The sequence below is a fragment of the Tupaia chinensis genome, unplaced genomic scaffold, assembly GCF_000334495.1.
Source record: "Tupaia chinensis unplaced genomic scaffold, TupChi_1.0 Scaffold000197_1, whole genome shotgun sequence".
NCBI classification, from domain to species: Eukaryota; Metazoa; Chordata; class Mammalia; order Scandentia; family Tupaiidae; genus Tupaia; species Tupaia belangeri.
This window is the reverse complement of record NW_006159672.1, coordinates 7,660,569-7,677,129: the sequence shown is the minus strand read 5'-3', so window position 1 is coordinate 7,677,129 and position 16,561 is coordinate 7,660,569. Positions and strand designations below refer to the sequence as shown.

At 40.0% G+C, this 16,561-nt stretch overlaps 1 protein-coding gene across 1 annotated transcript in view; it reads right to left on the bottom strand.

Annotated features, from left to right (window-relative positions):
* Positions 1-97: 97 nt before the first annotated feature.
* The window catches only part of LOC102490434 (scavenger receptor cysteine-rich domain-containing protein SCART1), a 29,552-nt gene continuing 13,088 nt past the window's right edge, over positions 98-16,561 (bottom strand). The window contains exons 9-14 of the mRNA XM_027771208.1: positions 2,922-3,239; positions 2,672-2,740; positions 2,275-2,589; positions 1,899-1,934; positions 1,095-1,232; positions 98-536 (exon numbers count right to left, since the gene is read on the bottom strand). Coding sequence (XP_027627009.1) covers positions 250-536; positions 1,095-1,232; positions 1,899-1,934; positions 2,275-2,589; positions 2,672-2,740; positions 2,922-3,239 — 1,163 coding nt within the window. The 3' untranslated portion in view covers positions 98-249. The remainder of the gene's footprint in view (positions 537-1,094; positions 1,233-1,898; positions 1,935-2,274; positions 2,590-2,671; positions 2,741-2,921; positions 3,240-16,561) is intronic.

Here is a 16,561-nt window from a genome sequence, read left to right as displayed (position 1 = left end):
GAAGGAAGGAAGGAAGGAAGGAAGGAAGGAAGGAAGGAAGGAAGGAAAAGAGAAAGAAAGAGAGAGGGAAGGGAAAAGAAAAGAGGGATAGAGAGTGAGTTGGAGGTCATCAAAGATTAATAGCTCTAATTCAACATCTACCCATTAAGAGCCTGTCTAAAGAGCAGTGTTCAAAGACTAGTCTCTCATGACCAGGCCAGAGACAGAAATGAGGGTCATGGACACACAGAGAAGTGGCTCTCAAGTCCTTTAAATGTAGGCAGTGGTCACAGCAGAGCCCTCAGCATAGCAGTACAGCAGGAAAACCACGATGGAGGCCAAAGAACAGAGGTGCACACCCGTGGGACTCGACAGCACCCCATCCTCTTCTTCCTCCTCCTCCCTGGGGCAGTCCTCAGGTTCTCCAGCGTCGTCATACTCCTCCTCCAGCACTGGGTCCTCAGGCAACGCAGCCCTCATGTCTTTCACTCCCATAAAGACAGGTCCAATGTCTTCATAGATACCCTCTGATGGCAAGTCCCCCGACAGCACAGAACCTGCGAAGGCAACACCAGAACCTTCTAGAGGAAATACGCTTACAGTCTAAGCCCACTGGAACTGGTCCCCTGTGGTCCCTCATGCACACCAGGACTCCAGCTTCTGAGATAACAGCTCACCACCAAACACATTGACCTGATACCACTAGGGGCTACATATTTTCTTGGCAACCACCCCAAGTCCTGGGTTCAAGCTTGTAGGTAGCAGTTGCCAAATGCAACCTGAAAAGCTACTGAATATACATATGTAAGGAAACCACCTAAATCCCTGTTCTCACATGAAGAAGCCCTGGAGAGTAAATTGTATTCATTCAGCCCACTCCAAAGGATAGCAAAACTCAAAATCAGGGTCCCTGGGTCCCCAACTGCCTGGAGGTGCAAGAAGAGGCACTGACAAGTCACCATGAGGAAAACCACCCAGCAAGCAGGGCAGTGGCCAGGACAGAGAGGACCTGCAATGGCTGGAGTCTCACAGAGCTTGCCCTCTCTTCCCACCACCCTCAGCAGGCTACCCATCTCAGGGCCCTGTGCTAACCGTGCCCAGTCACGCCCACCTACCCATGCAGGCTGCTTTGCGGTGGCACCACTGAGCCCCCAGGAACAGGGAGATGATGCACAGAAGGGAGCCAAGGATGAGGCAGGCAGTCTCTGGCAGGGTCCAGGCCTTGTGGACTGGTGGAGGGACCAGGCTGGGTCCTGTGGGGCACAGTGAGAGGCGGGGCCTCCTGTGTACCTGCACTGCCAGGGCATTGTGACTCTGGGACTGCATAACCTCAGTCTCTCAGGGAGAGTATAGACACCAGAGTAGAGGTGGGTCTTTGAGGTGCCTGGACATGCTGTCTTCCCCAAGAGAGAGAGTCCAAGATCATAGAGCTGAGAGGCTCAGGTGGAGAACTCAGGTGGAAGAATGCAGGGGTGTGGGTTCCAGGAGGAGTACAGAGACATGGCACAGATGGGGGTCCAATGGACACCTCTTGTCACCCTGACTGCCCACTGCCCTCAGCTCTGCTTGGGCACTGAGTCACAGGATCTAAGAGGCCATGGAATACCAGGACGAAACTCCCCAGTCACCAAGAAAAGCCCCCAGAGAAGTGGCTGAGTGATGTCTGGGGCCTCTGTCCCAGATGGATTCTCCATCCACACAGTCACAGTGAAGTAGAGCTGTTTTCATCAATGAAGGGGTTGTCACTATCACCATGGTTCAGGTCAGCCTGACCTTGGTCTTCCAATCTAAGGAGTGTCTGGACTTGACTAAGGTGTTGCAGAGCCTTCCACAATGCCTTATCTGTGTAGAGCCCCACTAATGGCTCCTTGGGCCATGGTCAGTCACAAGGAGGTTCAGCTTGAGAAAGAGCCACCTACCCAATGGAGGAGGCTGAGCCGTGGTCTCTTGGTCACCTGCAGAAGAAATGACAAGCTCCAAGTTAAAGGACAAAAAGGCATTGACAGTCCTGAGTAACAGGGGCATTCATCTACTCCCTGGCAGCAATGCTGGAGGCAGTCACATTGGACCTGTGACCAGTGCAGACTCAGGGCTAGGTGCTATGAATCTGGCTGAATAGAAGGGGAAGGAGAACACCCGAAAGAAAGAGTCCTTGGACCCATTCCTGCACCAACACCCTGTGTGCCATCTACTCACCATTAGTGACAGAAGGAAGACACATGCTTGCCCACACACCAGGCCCTCCTCTGCTGAATTTTAGGCCCCACAATCCCACCAGTCATCCTGCCCACTCACCTGAGCAGCGCACACCAGCATCTTCCTTGTGTGTGCAGTCTCCACGTCCCCAGGGCTGGGCTGGACAGTCCCACAGGGTCTCCTCACTGCCCCGGCATCCCACCTCATCCAACCATATGGGCCCAGAGCCAGGGCCAAAGGCAGCCTTCCGTAGGGCTTCCACCGCAGGGCCACAACCCAGCTGGCGGCACACGACCTCTGCGTCTGCCAGATCCCAGGAATCATCACACACGGTGCCCCAGGAACCTGCATACCAGAGCTCCACGCGCCCAGAACAGTTATCCTCATCCCCATGCAAGCGCAAATCACCCTCCTCTGGAAAAGGAGATTTCAGTCACCATGGAGACTGTACCTAAATGGGGAGGTGGGGCGGGGAGGGGGGCGGCAGGGTGGGTACCTGGACAGTCGTGTATAGATGAGCAGTTCAGGATCTGCTCAGGGTCCTGAGGTCTTTTCTCTAACAATTCTGTAGGTTAAATAGCAGGGAGTGCAATTGGCCTGAGAAGCTTCAGAATGAAGTTTAAGAATCCCAGGGACTGGCACCTCCCACCTACCCCCAAATTATGGTTCTAAGGCAGCCCCTGCCAGTGACTTATCCAATCAAATAAGCTTCCTCCAGGACACCCCCAGAGACTGTCAGGGCACACCTGCACAAGCAACCCAGGCTTCCTCTCCCTGGGCACAGGAACGTGGATGCCACGGGGCAGAGGGGCACTGCCACAGAGTGGAGTTGCGCAGCGTGCGGCACTCGATGTTGTCTACCCAGAAGGTGCTGGAGCCAGCCTCTTGGAAGGGCTTGTTCTCCAGCCAGCCCCATGCACCACACCCCAGCTGCTTGCAGATGATGGACAAGGCGATGTCTTTCAGGGCGTTGCTACACACGGCACCCCATGTCCCATTGTAGAGCACATCCAGCCACCCAGCACAGCGATGAGTGCCACCTCGCAGCCTCAGAGCTACCGACTCTGCAAGACAAGCACAGTCAGGCCAGAGAGTTCCTTGCTTTGGGTGACACTGGGCAATCTCAAGATGAGGCCAAATGAGATTTCAGCACTGAGATCAATGCCACTTAAAGATATCTGACTCAAGGAGGTCCTGGGTCCACCCTCACATCGACTATGCAGTCCTCACCATTATGGAAAATAGCGTGGAGGTTCCTCAAAAAAATTAAACATAAAACTATTGTACATTTCTGGGTCTATATTCAAAGAAAATGGAACCCTTATGTCAAAGTGATACTCTGCACTCTCATATTTATTGCAGAATTATTCACAGTAGCCAAGAAATTAAATCAACCCAAGTATCCACCAACAGATCATCTTTTTTAAAAAATATGAAACTTTGCTATTTGTGACAACATGGATAAACCTGGAACACATTATGCTAAGTGAAATAAGCCAGGCACAGAAAGACAAACTCACCACATGATCTCTTATACATGTGGAATAAAAAAAAAAAAGTGGGACACACAGAAACAGAATAAAATAGTAAGAGTGAGAGGTTGGGGGAAGTGGGGAGAAGTTGGTCAAAGGACACAAACTTATAGTTGTGTGGGATGAATAAGTCTAGAGATCTAAGGTACAGCAGGAGGACTACAGTTAATAATATTCTATTAAATACTGACTATTTGCTAAAAGTAGATTGTAGGTCCTCTTATCACAAAAAAAAAAAAAAGTAGCAGATGATAGATACGGTCAATGACTTGGTTGTAGTAATTATTTAACTATGTATCTGTATATCCAAAAATTATGTTAAACCTTAAATATATACAATTTAAAAATATAAAAATAAGTAAATAAAATTTTTAACAATTTTTGAGATGAAATAGAGAAAATAGAGATTATCCAATAATAATAAAAAAAGAAAAACTATTCTCTCCCTGCTCAACTGTCTTAATAGATTGAACTTTAAACATCCTAATTTTAGTTATCTTATATATCCTTTTAGCAAATCTAAGAATTAGAAGGGTATATAATAACCCTTTCTAAGAAAGTAGTGATCTAATTTGTTTTCTGAAATCACTAGAGTGACCCTTGTATGTATATTTAATTTGAAATTAATCCTAATTCATATAAATTTTCTGTAAAATATTTAATTAACTCAGAGCTCCATTTTTTTTTTCAAGAGATTTTTGCTATAGGCTGTATGCGCTTGCTGGAGACATAGAAAGAGACAGAGAGACAGAAAGTAAGAAATCACACCTTACCCAAGTGGAATGGCCATGCCTCAATGCCTTCTCCATTGTCCTCTTGGGACACACACACATGTGCCCAGCATGAGTTTTAAGCCACCAGTTCTGGGACTAGAGCCACAGTCAACTACGTGGGGGTCCAGTAACATGATCACTATGCCATCTGCTGGTCTTAACCTCCATGTTTAAAAATAGCATCATGGGGGACCACCAGATGGTGTAATGCTTACGCTGGACTCCCATGTAGCCTATCATGGTTCAAGGAGAAAGGATTGCAGCGTGACTATCTCCCTGGAGGGTGATTTCTCTCTCTCTCTCTCTCTCTCTCTCTTTCTCTCTCTCTGTCTCTCTCTCTCTGTCTCTCTCTCTCTTGTGAGTGCATACACCTACAGCAAACTTTAAAAAAAAAAAAAAGGCATCAGTCCTGACTGATCAGTGCCTAAATATATTTTTCAATGTCACCCTTGAAGCAATGTACAACAACATATTAAGTAATATGGCCACAAAATAGAGTATTGACAACTCTTTAAAATTATGTTACTAGGAGCTATAAGAATATTAAAAATACCTAAACTAATACCATTAGAAGACTCTGGATATAAATTGCATCTGACAGGACCATAACTAATTAAAATGAGCCTAGAAAAAAAAAAAGAAAAAAAACACTGGAAAGAAATGCATCTGTAATAGAATACAAAAGTGGTCACAAGCACTCCTTGCCTTCTTCCACACTTTTTGTTAGTCTATTTCCCAATCCTTGAATCTGTACTGACCTTGAGACTTTGACCAACTGAATAGGATAAGAGACCATGTGCTTATTCTTCATCTGCTTCTCCTCTCACTTTTGTAACCCAGTTGGATCATAACAGAAAGAGAGCTTCTACCATTCCTGCATACACAGCCGTATCAATCATCAGGTGACTAGAAGTGCCTGAGAAAACCCAGCTGGGACAGAAAACTGCTAACCTGATTCTAGCCAAAGGTACTGATGGCAGAAAAATGAGCTAAATTTATCACAATTGTTTGTGAGGTGATCTGCTACACAGCATTAATAGCGACAGTAGATAAGTCATATATTAAGACATAGCCACAGTGGCTATATCACTGTAAGGATTACAGATGAGTTTTTTTCTTTAAAAATTTTCTAATTCAGGGGAACCAGCAGTTAGCATAATGGCTATGTTGCTGGACTCCCATGTAGTCGACTGCGGTTCACGTCCCGGATCCGGTGGCTTAAAACTCATGCCGGGCACGTGTGCGTGCATGCCCAAGATCCCGAGAGGAGAATGGAGGAGAAGGGATTGCGGTGTGGCCACCCCCCCCCGGGGGATGATTTCTCGCTTTCTGTCTCTCTGTCTCTCTCTGTCTGTCTGGCGAGCGCACGCACCCTATAGCAAAAACCTCTCCAAAATAAATAAATAAATAAAAATAAATTTTAGGGCCAGCCACATAGCTTAGTGATTGAGGGAGCTGTAGTCTACATAATCAATTATGTTGTTCAAGTTTCAGCCCTGGAGGCTTGAAAAACATGCTGGGCCTATGTGTATACATGCTCAAAATTCTGAGAGAATGGAGAAATTAAAGACAAACAAAAAAAATGTTTCCTTCTCTTTTTCTTTTTGTTTTTGTCCTGTTTCATCTCTAGTTTGTTTTTTTCTATTCCTTTTCATTTTCTTTTTACCTTTCTCACTTTTCTGCTCAGCCTCCACACACTGATTTTCTAGACAGGTTTAAGTGCTCAGTAGTCAAATATCTGAATACGTTTAGGGCCAAATTAATCCTCAATTTTCATTGAATCAGCTGTGCAAAGAGAGAAAACAGGTACTGTTTACAGACTGCAGGTCACCTCCTTTTGCATTCCTCTGGATGTTCAGATTTAACTCCAAAAAATAGGAGAAAAAAACATATAATTCACCCAATGACCAGAAACCACCACAGAGGCACAACGAATATGAGAAACCAAGAAAATATCTCTCCTCTAATGGAAAAGAATAACTCCTCTTCATCCACAAAGAATACAAAAGAACTCATAGAAATGTCAGGGAAAGAATTTAAAATATTCATGGTGACAAAGCTCACAGAGTTGCAAGAGAGACAACGACCTCCAGAAGATGCAGGAGAAAAGTTATGCTGAGTTCCAAGAGGTAAGGAAGTTATTGCACAATCTGAAAAAGGAGATACACATCATAAAAAAAAGAATCAAATGGAATTGTTAGAGATGAAGGCTATAGTACAGGAAATCAAACTTCCGTCAAAAACATCAAAAAAAGATTAGATCATGCAGAAGATCGAATCTCAGATGTAGAAGATAGAACCTCTGACCTAAAAAAGTTCACCAAGAAGACTGAGAGAATAACTCCCCCCAAAAAAAAATGAGAACAACATATGAGTAATACTAGATAGCATTAAGTGCCCAAACATCTGGATCATCAGTATCCCGGAAGGTGAAGAAACCAATAAGGGCATAGATAACCTATTCCATGAAATCCTGAAAGAAAACTTTCCAAACCTAGAGAGGTATGAAAATATCCAGGCCCAAGAAATACAAAGAACTCCACATAGAATCAACCCAAGAAGATCTTCTCCGAGGCACATCATAGCCGGATTGACCAAAACCACAGACAGAGACAAGATACTAAAATTGGCAAGAGAAATGTCAAGTTACTTTCAAAGGATATCTCATCAGGCTAATGTCAGACCTCTCATCAGAAACAATGCAAACAAGGAAAGAATGGGAATATATATTTAAAGTGTTAAGTGAAAAACAATTTCAACCAAGAATACTATACCCAGCAAGATTATCTTTCATATGGGAAAAAAAGACAAAAACATTCTCAGATAAACAAAACCTAAATTTGCCAACACCAGTCCAGCTCACCAAGAAGTACTGAAGGGAGTGCTAGATCAGTAAAATTAAAGTCGGACACACAGAAATAAGAGTCCAAGAAACAACCAAGAGAATGTCCAGCCTAATGGTAGGGACAAGTCCAGAGTTGAATGTTAACTACCAGAGCTTAAGTGGAAAGATCGGACCACAGTAACACTGCAAATTCAGTAGCAGCGAGATTAATTACAAGAGTCTAAACTAGTGAAGTAGAATTTTTTTTACCTTAGACAAAAATATTACTGATTTTCTTCAATGTTTTGATTTCCATATTTAAGTATTTTTGTCTTCTCTTGAACTGTTGATAGGTTCATCTACCTATGATTTGAACTGAATTCTAATCTTTTTCCTGACTTTAAGTTTGAAGCAAATCTCTATTAACATTTTTGTATTTTGATCTATTAAAACTAAAACATTGTTTTGAAATTTTAAAATGCATTAAAAAATACTTATTAATACCTATTTAATGACTGCAGTAAGCTATCTAGCCCCAGTGAGGTGCTACTTTATAGTATATTCACCTTGCTCACTGAAGTTTATGTCTAAAGTCAGACATGCATTCATAGATATGTATGTATCAGCTGTGTTTGCTATTAAAATCTTTAAATTAATTAAGTGAATCAATAAAATGTGAAAAAAGAAAGACATGGAAAAACAACTGTACATACCAGAGACAGTGTGTGTATGTGGGGGGTGGGGGAGAGTTGGCAGAAGGTGAAAGGTAGGGAATCAAGGGAGGAGAAGAAAGCAAAATACATAAGAAACAAGAAATAGAAAATTATTTGTTGATGAAAACATGTATGGTTGTATCCTTGACTGAGCCAACATACAATGTATACTAGATGGAAAATCTCATTTTGTATACCATATTGATTTATAGTGAATGACTGTAAATAAATTAATTACTTAAAACTTGTCAATAAATAAATAAATAAAAACAGACCTTTTAGGGACCAACAGTTGGTGTAATGGCTATGTCGCTGGACTCCTATGTAGCCAACCGCGGTTCAAGTCCTGGACCCAGTGGCTTAAACTCATGCCGGACACATGGGCGTGCGTGCCCAAGATCCTGAGAGAAGAATGGAGGAGAAGGGATTGCAGCGTGGTCATCTCCCCAGAGGGTATTTCTCGCTTGCTGTCTCTCTCTGTCTTTCTGACGAGTACATGCACCCTATAGCAAAACACTCTTAAAAAGGGGGGGGGAGGGCTTTTATAAAAGCAGAGCATAACTTCATAAGAAAAAAATAGACTGATGTGAAAAAAATTGAAAAATGAGACAAAACAGGTGATGAATGAGATAAAAAATAACTTCAAAGAAACTGAAAACACAAAGGAAAGTTGGTAAGTGCATCAAGAAACATAAACATCAGAACTGACAGAAAAACAAGCCAATGATATAAATTGTAACACAGAAAAACTATCCTAATATAATGAGAAAAAAATCAAGACCAAAATAATAATAATAAAAGGACAGGGAAAATCCAAACTATAATATCAAGACTGTTAACTTATACACAGTGACTGACTGGATGGGGAAAAGCTTAAAGTTTTCTCACTGAAAACAGGAACAAGGGATAGCCAGTGGCATGGTGGTTAAGGTGACTGGATCCACCTAACCTACTGCACACTTTGAAACACAGACCTGGCAGCTTGAGAAATTCACAGAGCATGTGTGTGTGTGTGTGTGTGTGTGTGTGTGTGTGTGTGTCCAAAATCCCAAAAGGAGTGTGAAATGGAAGAGAAAGGATTGTGGTGTGACCATCCCCCAAGATGGATGCTTTCTCCTTTCTCCTCTCTCTCTCTCTCTCTCTGTCTGTCTTTGTGTGTGTGTGTGTGTGCATATGTGTGTGTGTGTGTGTGTGTATCCAGTAAGTGCACATACCCTCTTGTAAATTTAAAATCAAAACTAAATAAAAAACTGGAACAAGACAAAGTTGTCCACTTTCACTGCTACTTTTCAACTTAGTACTGGAAGTCCTAGCCCATGCAATCAGACCAGAGAGTGAAATAAAAGGTATTCAAATAGGAAAAGGAGTTAATGGTAGCTATTTGTAGACCACATATTATATGTAGAGAAAATTCAAGCAAATCCATGAAAAAACTTCTAGAAGTAATAAATGAATTCAGTAAAGTCACAGGATACAAAATCAATACACAAATATCTATAGTTTTTAATATACCAAAAAATGAGCACACTGAGGCAGAATTGAAGAAAACAACTCCATTTGTAATAGCCATAAAACACACAAAATTAAATACCTAGAAACCTAACCAAAGAATTAAACAATTTCAACAAGGAAAACTAAAAAGCTGAAGAAAGAAATTAAAAATTATATTCAAAAATGGAAAGATATTCTTTGTTCTTGAATTGTAAGGATCAATGTAATTAAGATGCCAATTCTATTGCAATTCATTTACAAGTTCAATGTGATTCTTATTAAATTACCAACAACATTCTTCTTATAAATAGGAAAAAAAATAAAATTTGTCTGCAACCATAAAAAAATCCTGTATTGCCAAGGCAACATTGTGCAAAAAGAATAAAGTAGGAGGTGCCTTACTACCTGACTTCAAAATATATTACAAAGCTATGATAATCAAAACAGGATGGTACTGGCACAAAAACCAACAGAATGGGATAGAGAATCCATAAATAAATACAAAACGTACAACCAACTGATTTTTGACAGAGGACACAAGACAATCTAGTGGAGAAAGAAATTCTTTTCAGCAAATAGTGCTGGAATAAGTAGATATTCACCTGCAGAATACATGAAACTAGTCCTTTATTTCTTACCATTAACAAAAAACAACTCAAAATGGATCAGGGAACCAGCAGTTAGCATAATGGCTATGTCGCTGGACTCCCACGTAGTCGACCGTGGTTCGTGTCCCGGACCCAGTGGCTTAAAACTCACGCCGGGCACGTGTGCGTGCGTGCCCAAGATCCCGAGAGGAGAATGGAGGAGAAGGGATTGCGGCGTGACCATCCACCCTGGGGGGTGATTTCTCGCTTTCTGTCTCTATGTCTCTCTCTGTCTGTCTGGCGAGCGCACGCACCCTACAGTGAAAATCTCTCCAAAAAAAAAAAAATGGATCAAAGATCTACATGTAAAGTCTCAAAATATAAAACTATTTGTAAAAAATACAGAAGAAACACTTGAAGATATTAGAGTAGGTAAAGATTTCTTAAATAAAGCCCCTAAGATGTAGGTAATAGCTCCCAAAATAGACCAATGGGGTTACATCAAGTTAAAAAGCTTCTGCACAGCAAAGAAAACAATAGAGTGAACAAACGGGCCACAGAATGGGAGAGAATATTTGGAAACTGTGTTTCAGACAAGGAATTAATAACCAGAATATATAAGGGACTCAAGCAGCTCACTTGCATAAAAAATAATCATCTAATTTAAAAATGAGTAAACAAGCTGAACAGACAACTCACAAAGGAATGCATATGAATGACCAAAAAGCATATAAAAACATTCAATGTCTTTTATCATAAGGAAAATAAAAATTAAAACCACAAGTTATCACCTAGCCCCAGTCAGAATGGCTATGACCAAAAAAACAAAAGCAAGTGCTGGTGAAGCTGTGGTGAAATGAAACCACAGGACCAGTAGATAGCATCATGGATGTTATATCATTGGACTTCTACATAGTTGACCACAGTTCGTGTCCCAGATCCAGCTTAAAACTCATGCCAAAACAGATGAATGGATTGAGAAAGTGTGGCACATATACTCTATGGAATACTACTCAGCCATAAAAATAAATAAATAAATAAATAAATAAATAAATAAATAAATAAATAAGATCCTGGCATTTGATAGAAAGTCCTCAAATATTGCTGAGTGAAGCAAGCCAGGCTATGAAAGAGATACATTGTATGTCTCTATATATGTACTGACTGTCCACACTCTATGGTAGAAAACAAAAGACTGGAGAACATAAAAATATTGAAAATAGTTATGGACACTGGAGACAAGAGTGGAAGGAAGGTGAGAGAAGGGAAGAATATAGAGAAGGAAATCAGAGAGACATTTGTGAGATACAGAAATGGTTTATTACCTGTTGATTATCGATAACGTGTATAGTATTCTCAACTGGACTGGTCTGAGGTGTATTTCATGTTGGGTAAATTCTCTTTATAAGCCAAATGATATACAGTGATTAAATGTATAAATAATAATAATACTAATAATAATATTTTTAAAGGTAGAATAAAAATAATAAGAATAAAAATAAAGTTCACACCAGGCGCATGTGTGTATATGTCCAAAATCCCAAAGGGAGAATGGAGGAGAAGGAATTGCAGCAAATTACAGCATGATCATCCCCCTTGAGGGGTGATTTCTCACTTTCTCTCTCTCTCTCTCTGGTGAGTACATAAGCGCTATAGCATAAATCTCTCTTTAAAAAGGGGGGGAACCTCCTGCACTGTTTGTGGGAATGTAAATTAGTACAGTCACTATAGAAAACAATATGAAAGCTCCTCAAAAATTTACAAACAGAATTATAAGTAATCCTACTTCTGGGTATTTACTTGGAGGACAGGAAATCACCCAGTCAGAAAGACACTTGCACATCCATGTTTACTGCAGCATTATTCACAATAGCTAAGACATGGAATCAACCTAAGTGCCCAGAACTTAAATTTAAATAATAATAATAATAAAAGAAAACTATTTTTAAAAAGAAAATAATAAAAAAATAAAAAGATGTCATACATATATACAATGGAATACTACTCATCCATAAAGAACAGTAAGACTTCATTCAATAGAAAGTGGATGAATATAGGAGATTTAATGCTAAGTGAAATAAGCCGGACCATGACAGACAAACATTGTATGCCCCTGAACAATACACACTGAGTACCTGCACTCTATGGCAGATTTTGAAAGATTAGAAGATGTAACAGTTGAAAGGACAATTATAGATATTAGAAACAGGATGAGAGGGATGTGAATAGTGGGGGAGGGAAAAACATGTTTAACAGACAGAAGAATGTAAGGTTCTTCAGGGACTAATGTCTTGGCTAAGAAGTCTCAGCCAAAGTCCTTCTCCTCTAATCTCACCTTCCAGACCCAAAGAGTTAGAAAGGTAAGAGAATCAATCTCTCTATCTCTCTCCCTCTCTCTTTTTTCTTTTATTTTTAATTTTTTCCCTTTACTGTCTCTTAACCCACATAGGACAGGGGAATTTCAAGTCTTTTCAGAATGCATCTCCATCTGAGGCTTGCCCTGCCTGTTTTGTTTTTGTTTAAGTTTTATTTCTTTATTTTCCTGATCTTCTCCTTTTTCCTCATTTTTTTTCTTTTTCTCCTTGTTTTCTCTTCTTTTTTGTTTCCTATTCTCTTTTTCTTTTACTTTACCTTCTCACTCTGCTGCTCAGCCTTCATCCACCAAGTATATAGACTGGTCTAGGTGCATAGTAGCCAAACATGTGAATACTGTGAGACTCAGAGAAATGCTCACCTCCCCCACTGAACCTCTACAATAAGAAAGAAACTCCTCTTCATAAATATGAACTCAAAACTACTCCTGTGGATACCACATTGCAAAACACAGTAGAAAAGAGAAATTGGCACAGAAGTACCTCACAGTAAAGGGAAACACACAAGCTCACAGTTGCAGAACTTCCCCCAACAAATTAGTCAAAAGTGAACACATTACCAAATGACTGAAAATCAGAGAAGAGCCTCAGGGATGAGAGAACCAGGAAATATGTCTCCAACTAGGGAACACAGTAACTTTCTCCAAGTATGAAAAAATTAGAGGAAATTACCAAAATGTTAGAAAAATAGTTCAGAGTATTTATGGTGGCAAAAAAATCTGAGATGGGGCCAGCAGTTAGTGTAATGGCTATGTCACTGGACTCCCATGTAGTTGACCGCGGTTCGTGTCCTGGACCCGGTGGCTTAAAACACGCCGGGTGCTTGTGTGGGCATGCCCAAGATCCCGAGAGGAGAATGGAGGAGAAGGGATTGCGGTGTGGCCATTCCCCATGGGGTTGGTTTCTTGCTTTCTGTCTCTCTGTCTCACTCTGTCTGGCAAGCACATGCGCCCTATGGTAAAAAACCTCTAAAAAAAACAATCTATGAGATGTAAGAGAAAAGATACATTGAACTTCAAGAGATGAGGAAGTCCTTTCATTACTTAAAAGAGGAGATAGACAATATAAAGAAGAATCAAAAAGAACTTCTAGAGTAGAAAGCTGTGATGCAAGAGATCAAAACTTCCTTTGAAAGTACTAAAAGCAGATTAGATCATGCAGAAGATTGAATCTCTGATCTAGGAGACAAAACTTCTGACCTAGAAAATTTTACCAAGAGGAATGAAAAACTAACCCAAAAAAAATGAGAACAATATATGGAAAATACTAGATACCATTAAATGCCCAAACATCCAAATAATTGGTATCCCAGAAGGTGAAGACTCTAATAAGGGCTTTTTTTTCTCTCTCTCTTTAAATTTATTTATTTTTTACATTAATTCACTATACCAGAATACACAGGGAACTCAAGCAGTTTACCTGGAAAAAAAAAAAAAAAAGATCAACCCAATTAAAAGATGGGGAAATGAACTGAGCAAACAATTTTCTAAGGAAGACATATGAACAGTCAAAAAGCATATGAAAAAACGTTCAACATTTCTCATCATAAGGAAGATACAAATCAAAACCACAATGACTTATCACAAAACCCCAGTCAGAATGGCTAAGGTTAAAAAAAAAAAAAATGTTAAATGCTAGCAAGGGTGAGGTGAAAAGGGAACTCTCCTACCTTGTTGATGGGAATGCAAATTAGTACAGCCACTATGGAGATCAATATGGAGGTTCCTCAAAGATCTACAAATAGAACTACCAAATGATCCAGCAATTCCACTCCTGGGTATCTATCCAAAGGATAGGAAAATGCTCAGTCAGAAAAGTGCTTGAACATCTATGTTTATTGCAACATTATTCACAATTGGTAGGACATGGAACCAAACCAAATGTCCATGATCAGATGAATGGGTTGAAAAATTGTGCCAGATATACTCAATGGAATACTAAAAACCATAAAAACAACAAGGCATTTGATAGAAATGTCTGCTGACTGAAGCAAGCCCAGGTATAAAGGAGAGACATCGTATGTATCCACTTAATATATACAGCCATCTGCACTCTATAGCAGAAACTGAAAGACTGGGGGATATACAAGCATGGAGAATGGTTGCAGATACTGGAGACAGTGTGAGAAGAGGATGGGGGATGGTGGAGAGTGAGGAGAAAGGAATCAAGGAGAAAAATAAAAAGGGAAGATATTTAAGAAACACAGAAATGAAGGATTGTCTGTTGATGATAATGTGTATGATATCTTCAACTGGACTGGTGTGAAATGTATTCATGTTAGATAATTCATTTTACAGGTGGTACGATGTGCAGTGATCAGACGTATAAAATAAATTAGAATAATAATAATAAAGCAAAAAGGTATTCAGTACATTCTTATATACAAGTTTAGATAATTTTCTTAACAAGAGTGATATATATTATTTTCTCTTTTTAATAGCCACATGATGGATGCACTAACCAGAGAGGGATGGAAAGACAGAAGTTGTAATTATTTCTGTTTGCAGATGACATGATTGTATACATAGAAAACCCAATACTATCCATAAAAAAAACTTCTCAAAGTAATAAATGCATACAGTAAATTAGAAGGATACAAAATTTACTTACAAAAAAATGCATCTATATACAAGCAACAAGCAGACAGAACTGAAGAATATAATTCCATTTACCATAGCCACAAGAAGTATAAGATATTTAGGGAAAAAAATTAACCAAGGAAGTCAAAGACCTCTACAAAGAAAACTCTGATAACCTTAAAGAAAACTGAAAAGGACAGTAAAAAGTGGAAGAACATCTCATGTTCTTTGATTGGCAGAATCAATATAATAAAAATGGCAATCCTACCCAAAATAATCTAAGTGTTTAATGCAATCCCTATAAAATTACAAGAGACATTCTTCACAGATCTAGAAAAGACAATCATAGAATTTGTCTGGAACCATAAAAGACCCCGTTTTGCTAAACCCATCCTGTACGAGAAGACTGGAGTAGGTGGCATCTCACTTCCTAATCCCAAAACATATTACAAAGCTATGATAATCGAAACAGCATGATATTGGCACAAAAATAGACATGAGAACCAATGGAACAGAGTAGAGACTCAAGAAATAAACTGCAAAACATATAGCCAACTCATTTTTGACAAAGAGTATCAGTTAATCCAGTAGGAAAAGGAAAGCCTCTTTAGTAAATGGTGCTGGAAAAACTGGGTGTCTATCTGCAGAAAGATGAATCTGAATTCCTGTCACCATTAACAAAAATCAACTCAAAGTGGATCAAAGATCTAAAAAAACTACAAACTATAAAACTACTGGTGGAAAACACTGGGGAAACTCTGGGACACATTGGGATAGGCAAAGACTTCTTAAGCAAGACCTTCAAAGCACAGGCAATAATCCCCCAAATAGACAGATGGGATTACATCAGATTAAGGAGTTTCTGCACAGCAAATGACACCACAATTAGCATGAACTGACAACTCTCAGAGTGGGAGAGAATTTTTATTAACTGTGCCTCAGATAAGGGATTGATACCCAGAATACACAGGGAATGCAAGAGGATTACCTGGAAGAAAGTGATTAACCCAATTAAAAGATGAGAAAATGAGCTGAATAAACAACTCTCTAAGGAAGACATACAAACAGCCAAAAAGCATACAAAAAAAATTCTCAACATCCCTCATTGTAAGGGAGATGCAGGTGAAAACCACAACAAGATACCACCTAACTCCAGTCAGAATGGTGGAGATTTAAAAAACAAATAATGATAAGAGCTGAAGGAGTTGCGGTGAAAGGGGAACACTCCTGTACCCTTGGTGGGAATGTAAATTGGTCCAGCCACTGTGGAGAATAATATGGAGGTTCTGCAAAGATCTTCAAATAGAACTACCATATGATCCAGCAATTCCACTCCTGATATCTACCCAAAGGACAGGTGAGCTCTCAGTCGGAAAAGCGCTTGCACAACTATTTTCATTGCAGCATTATTCACAATTGCTAAGACATGGAATGTCCACAAACAGATGAATGGATTGAAAAATTGTGACACATATACTCCATGGAATACTATTCAGCCATAAAAAAAAAAAACAC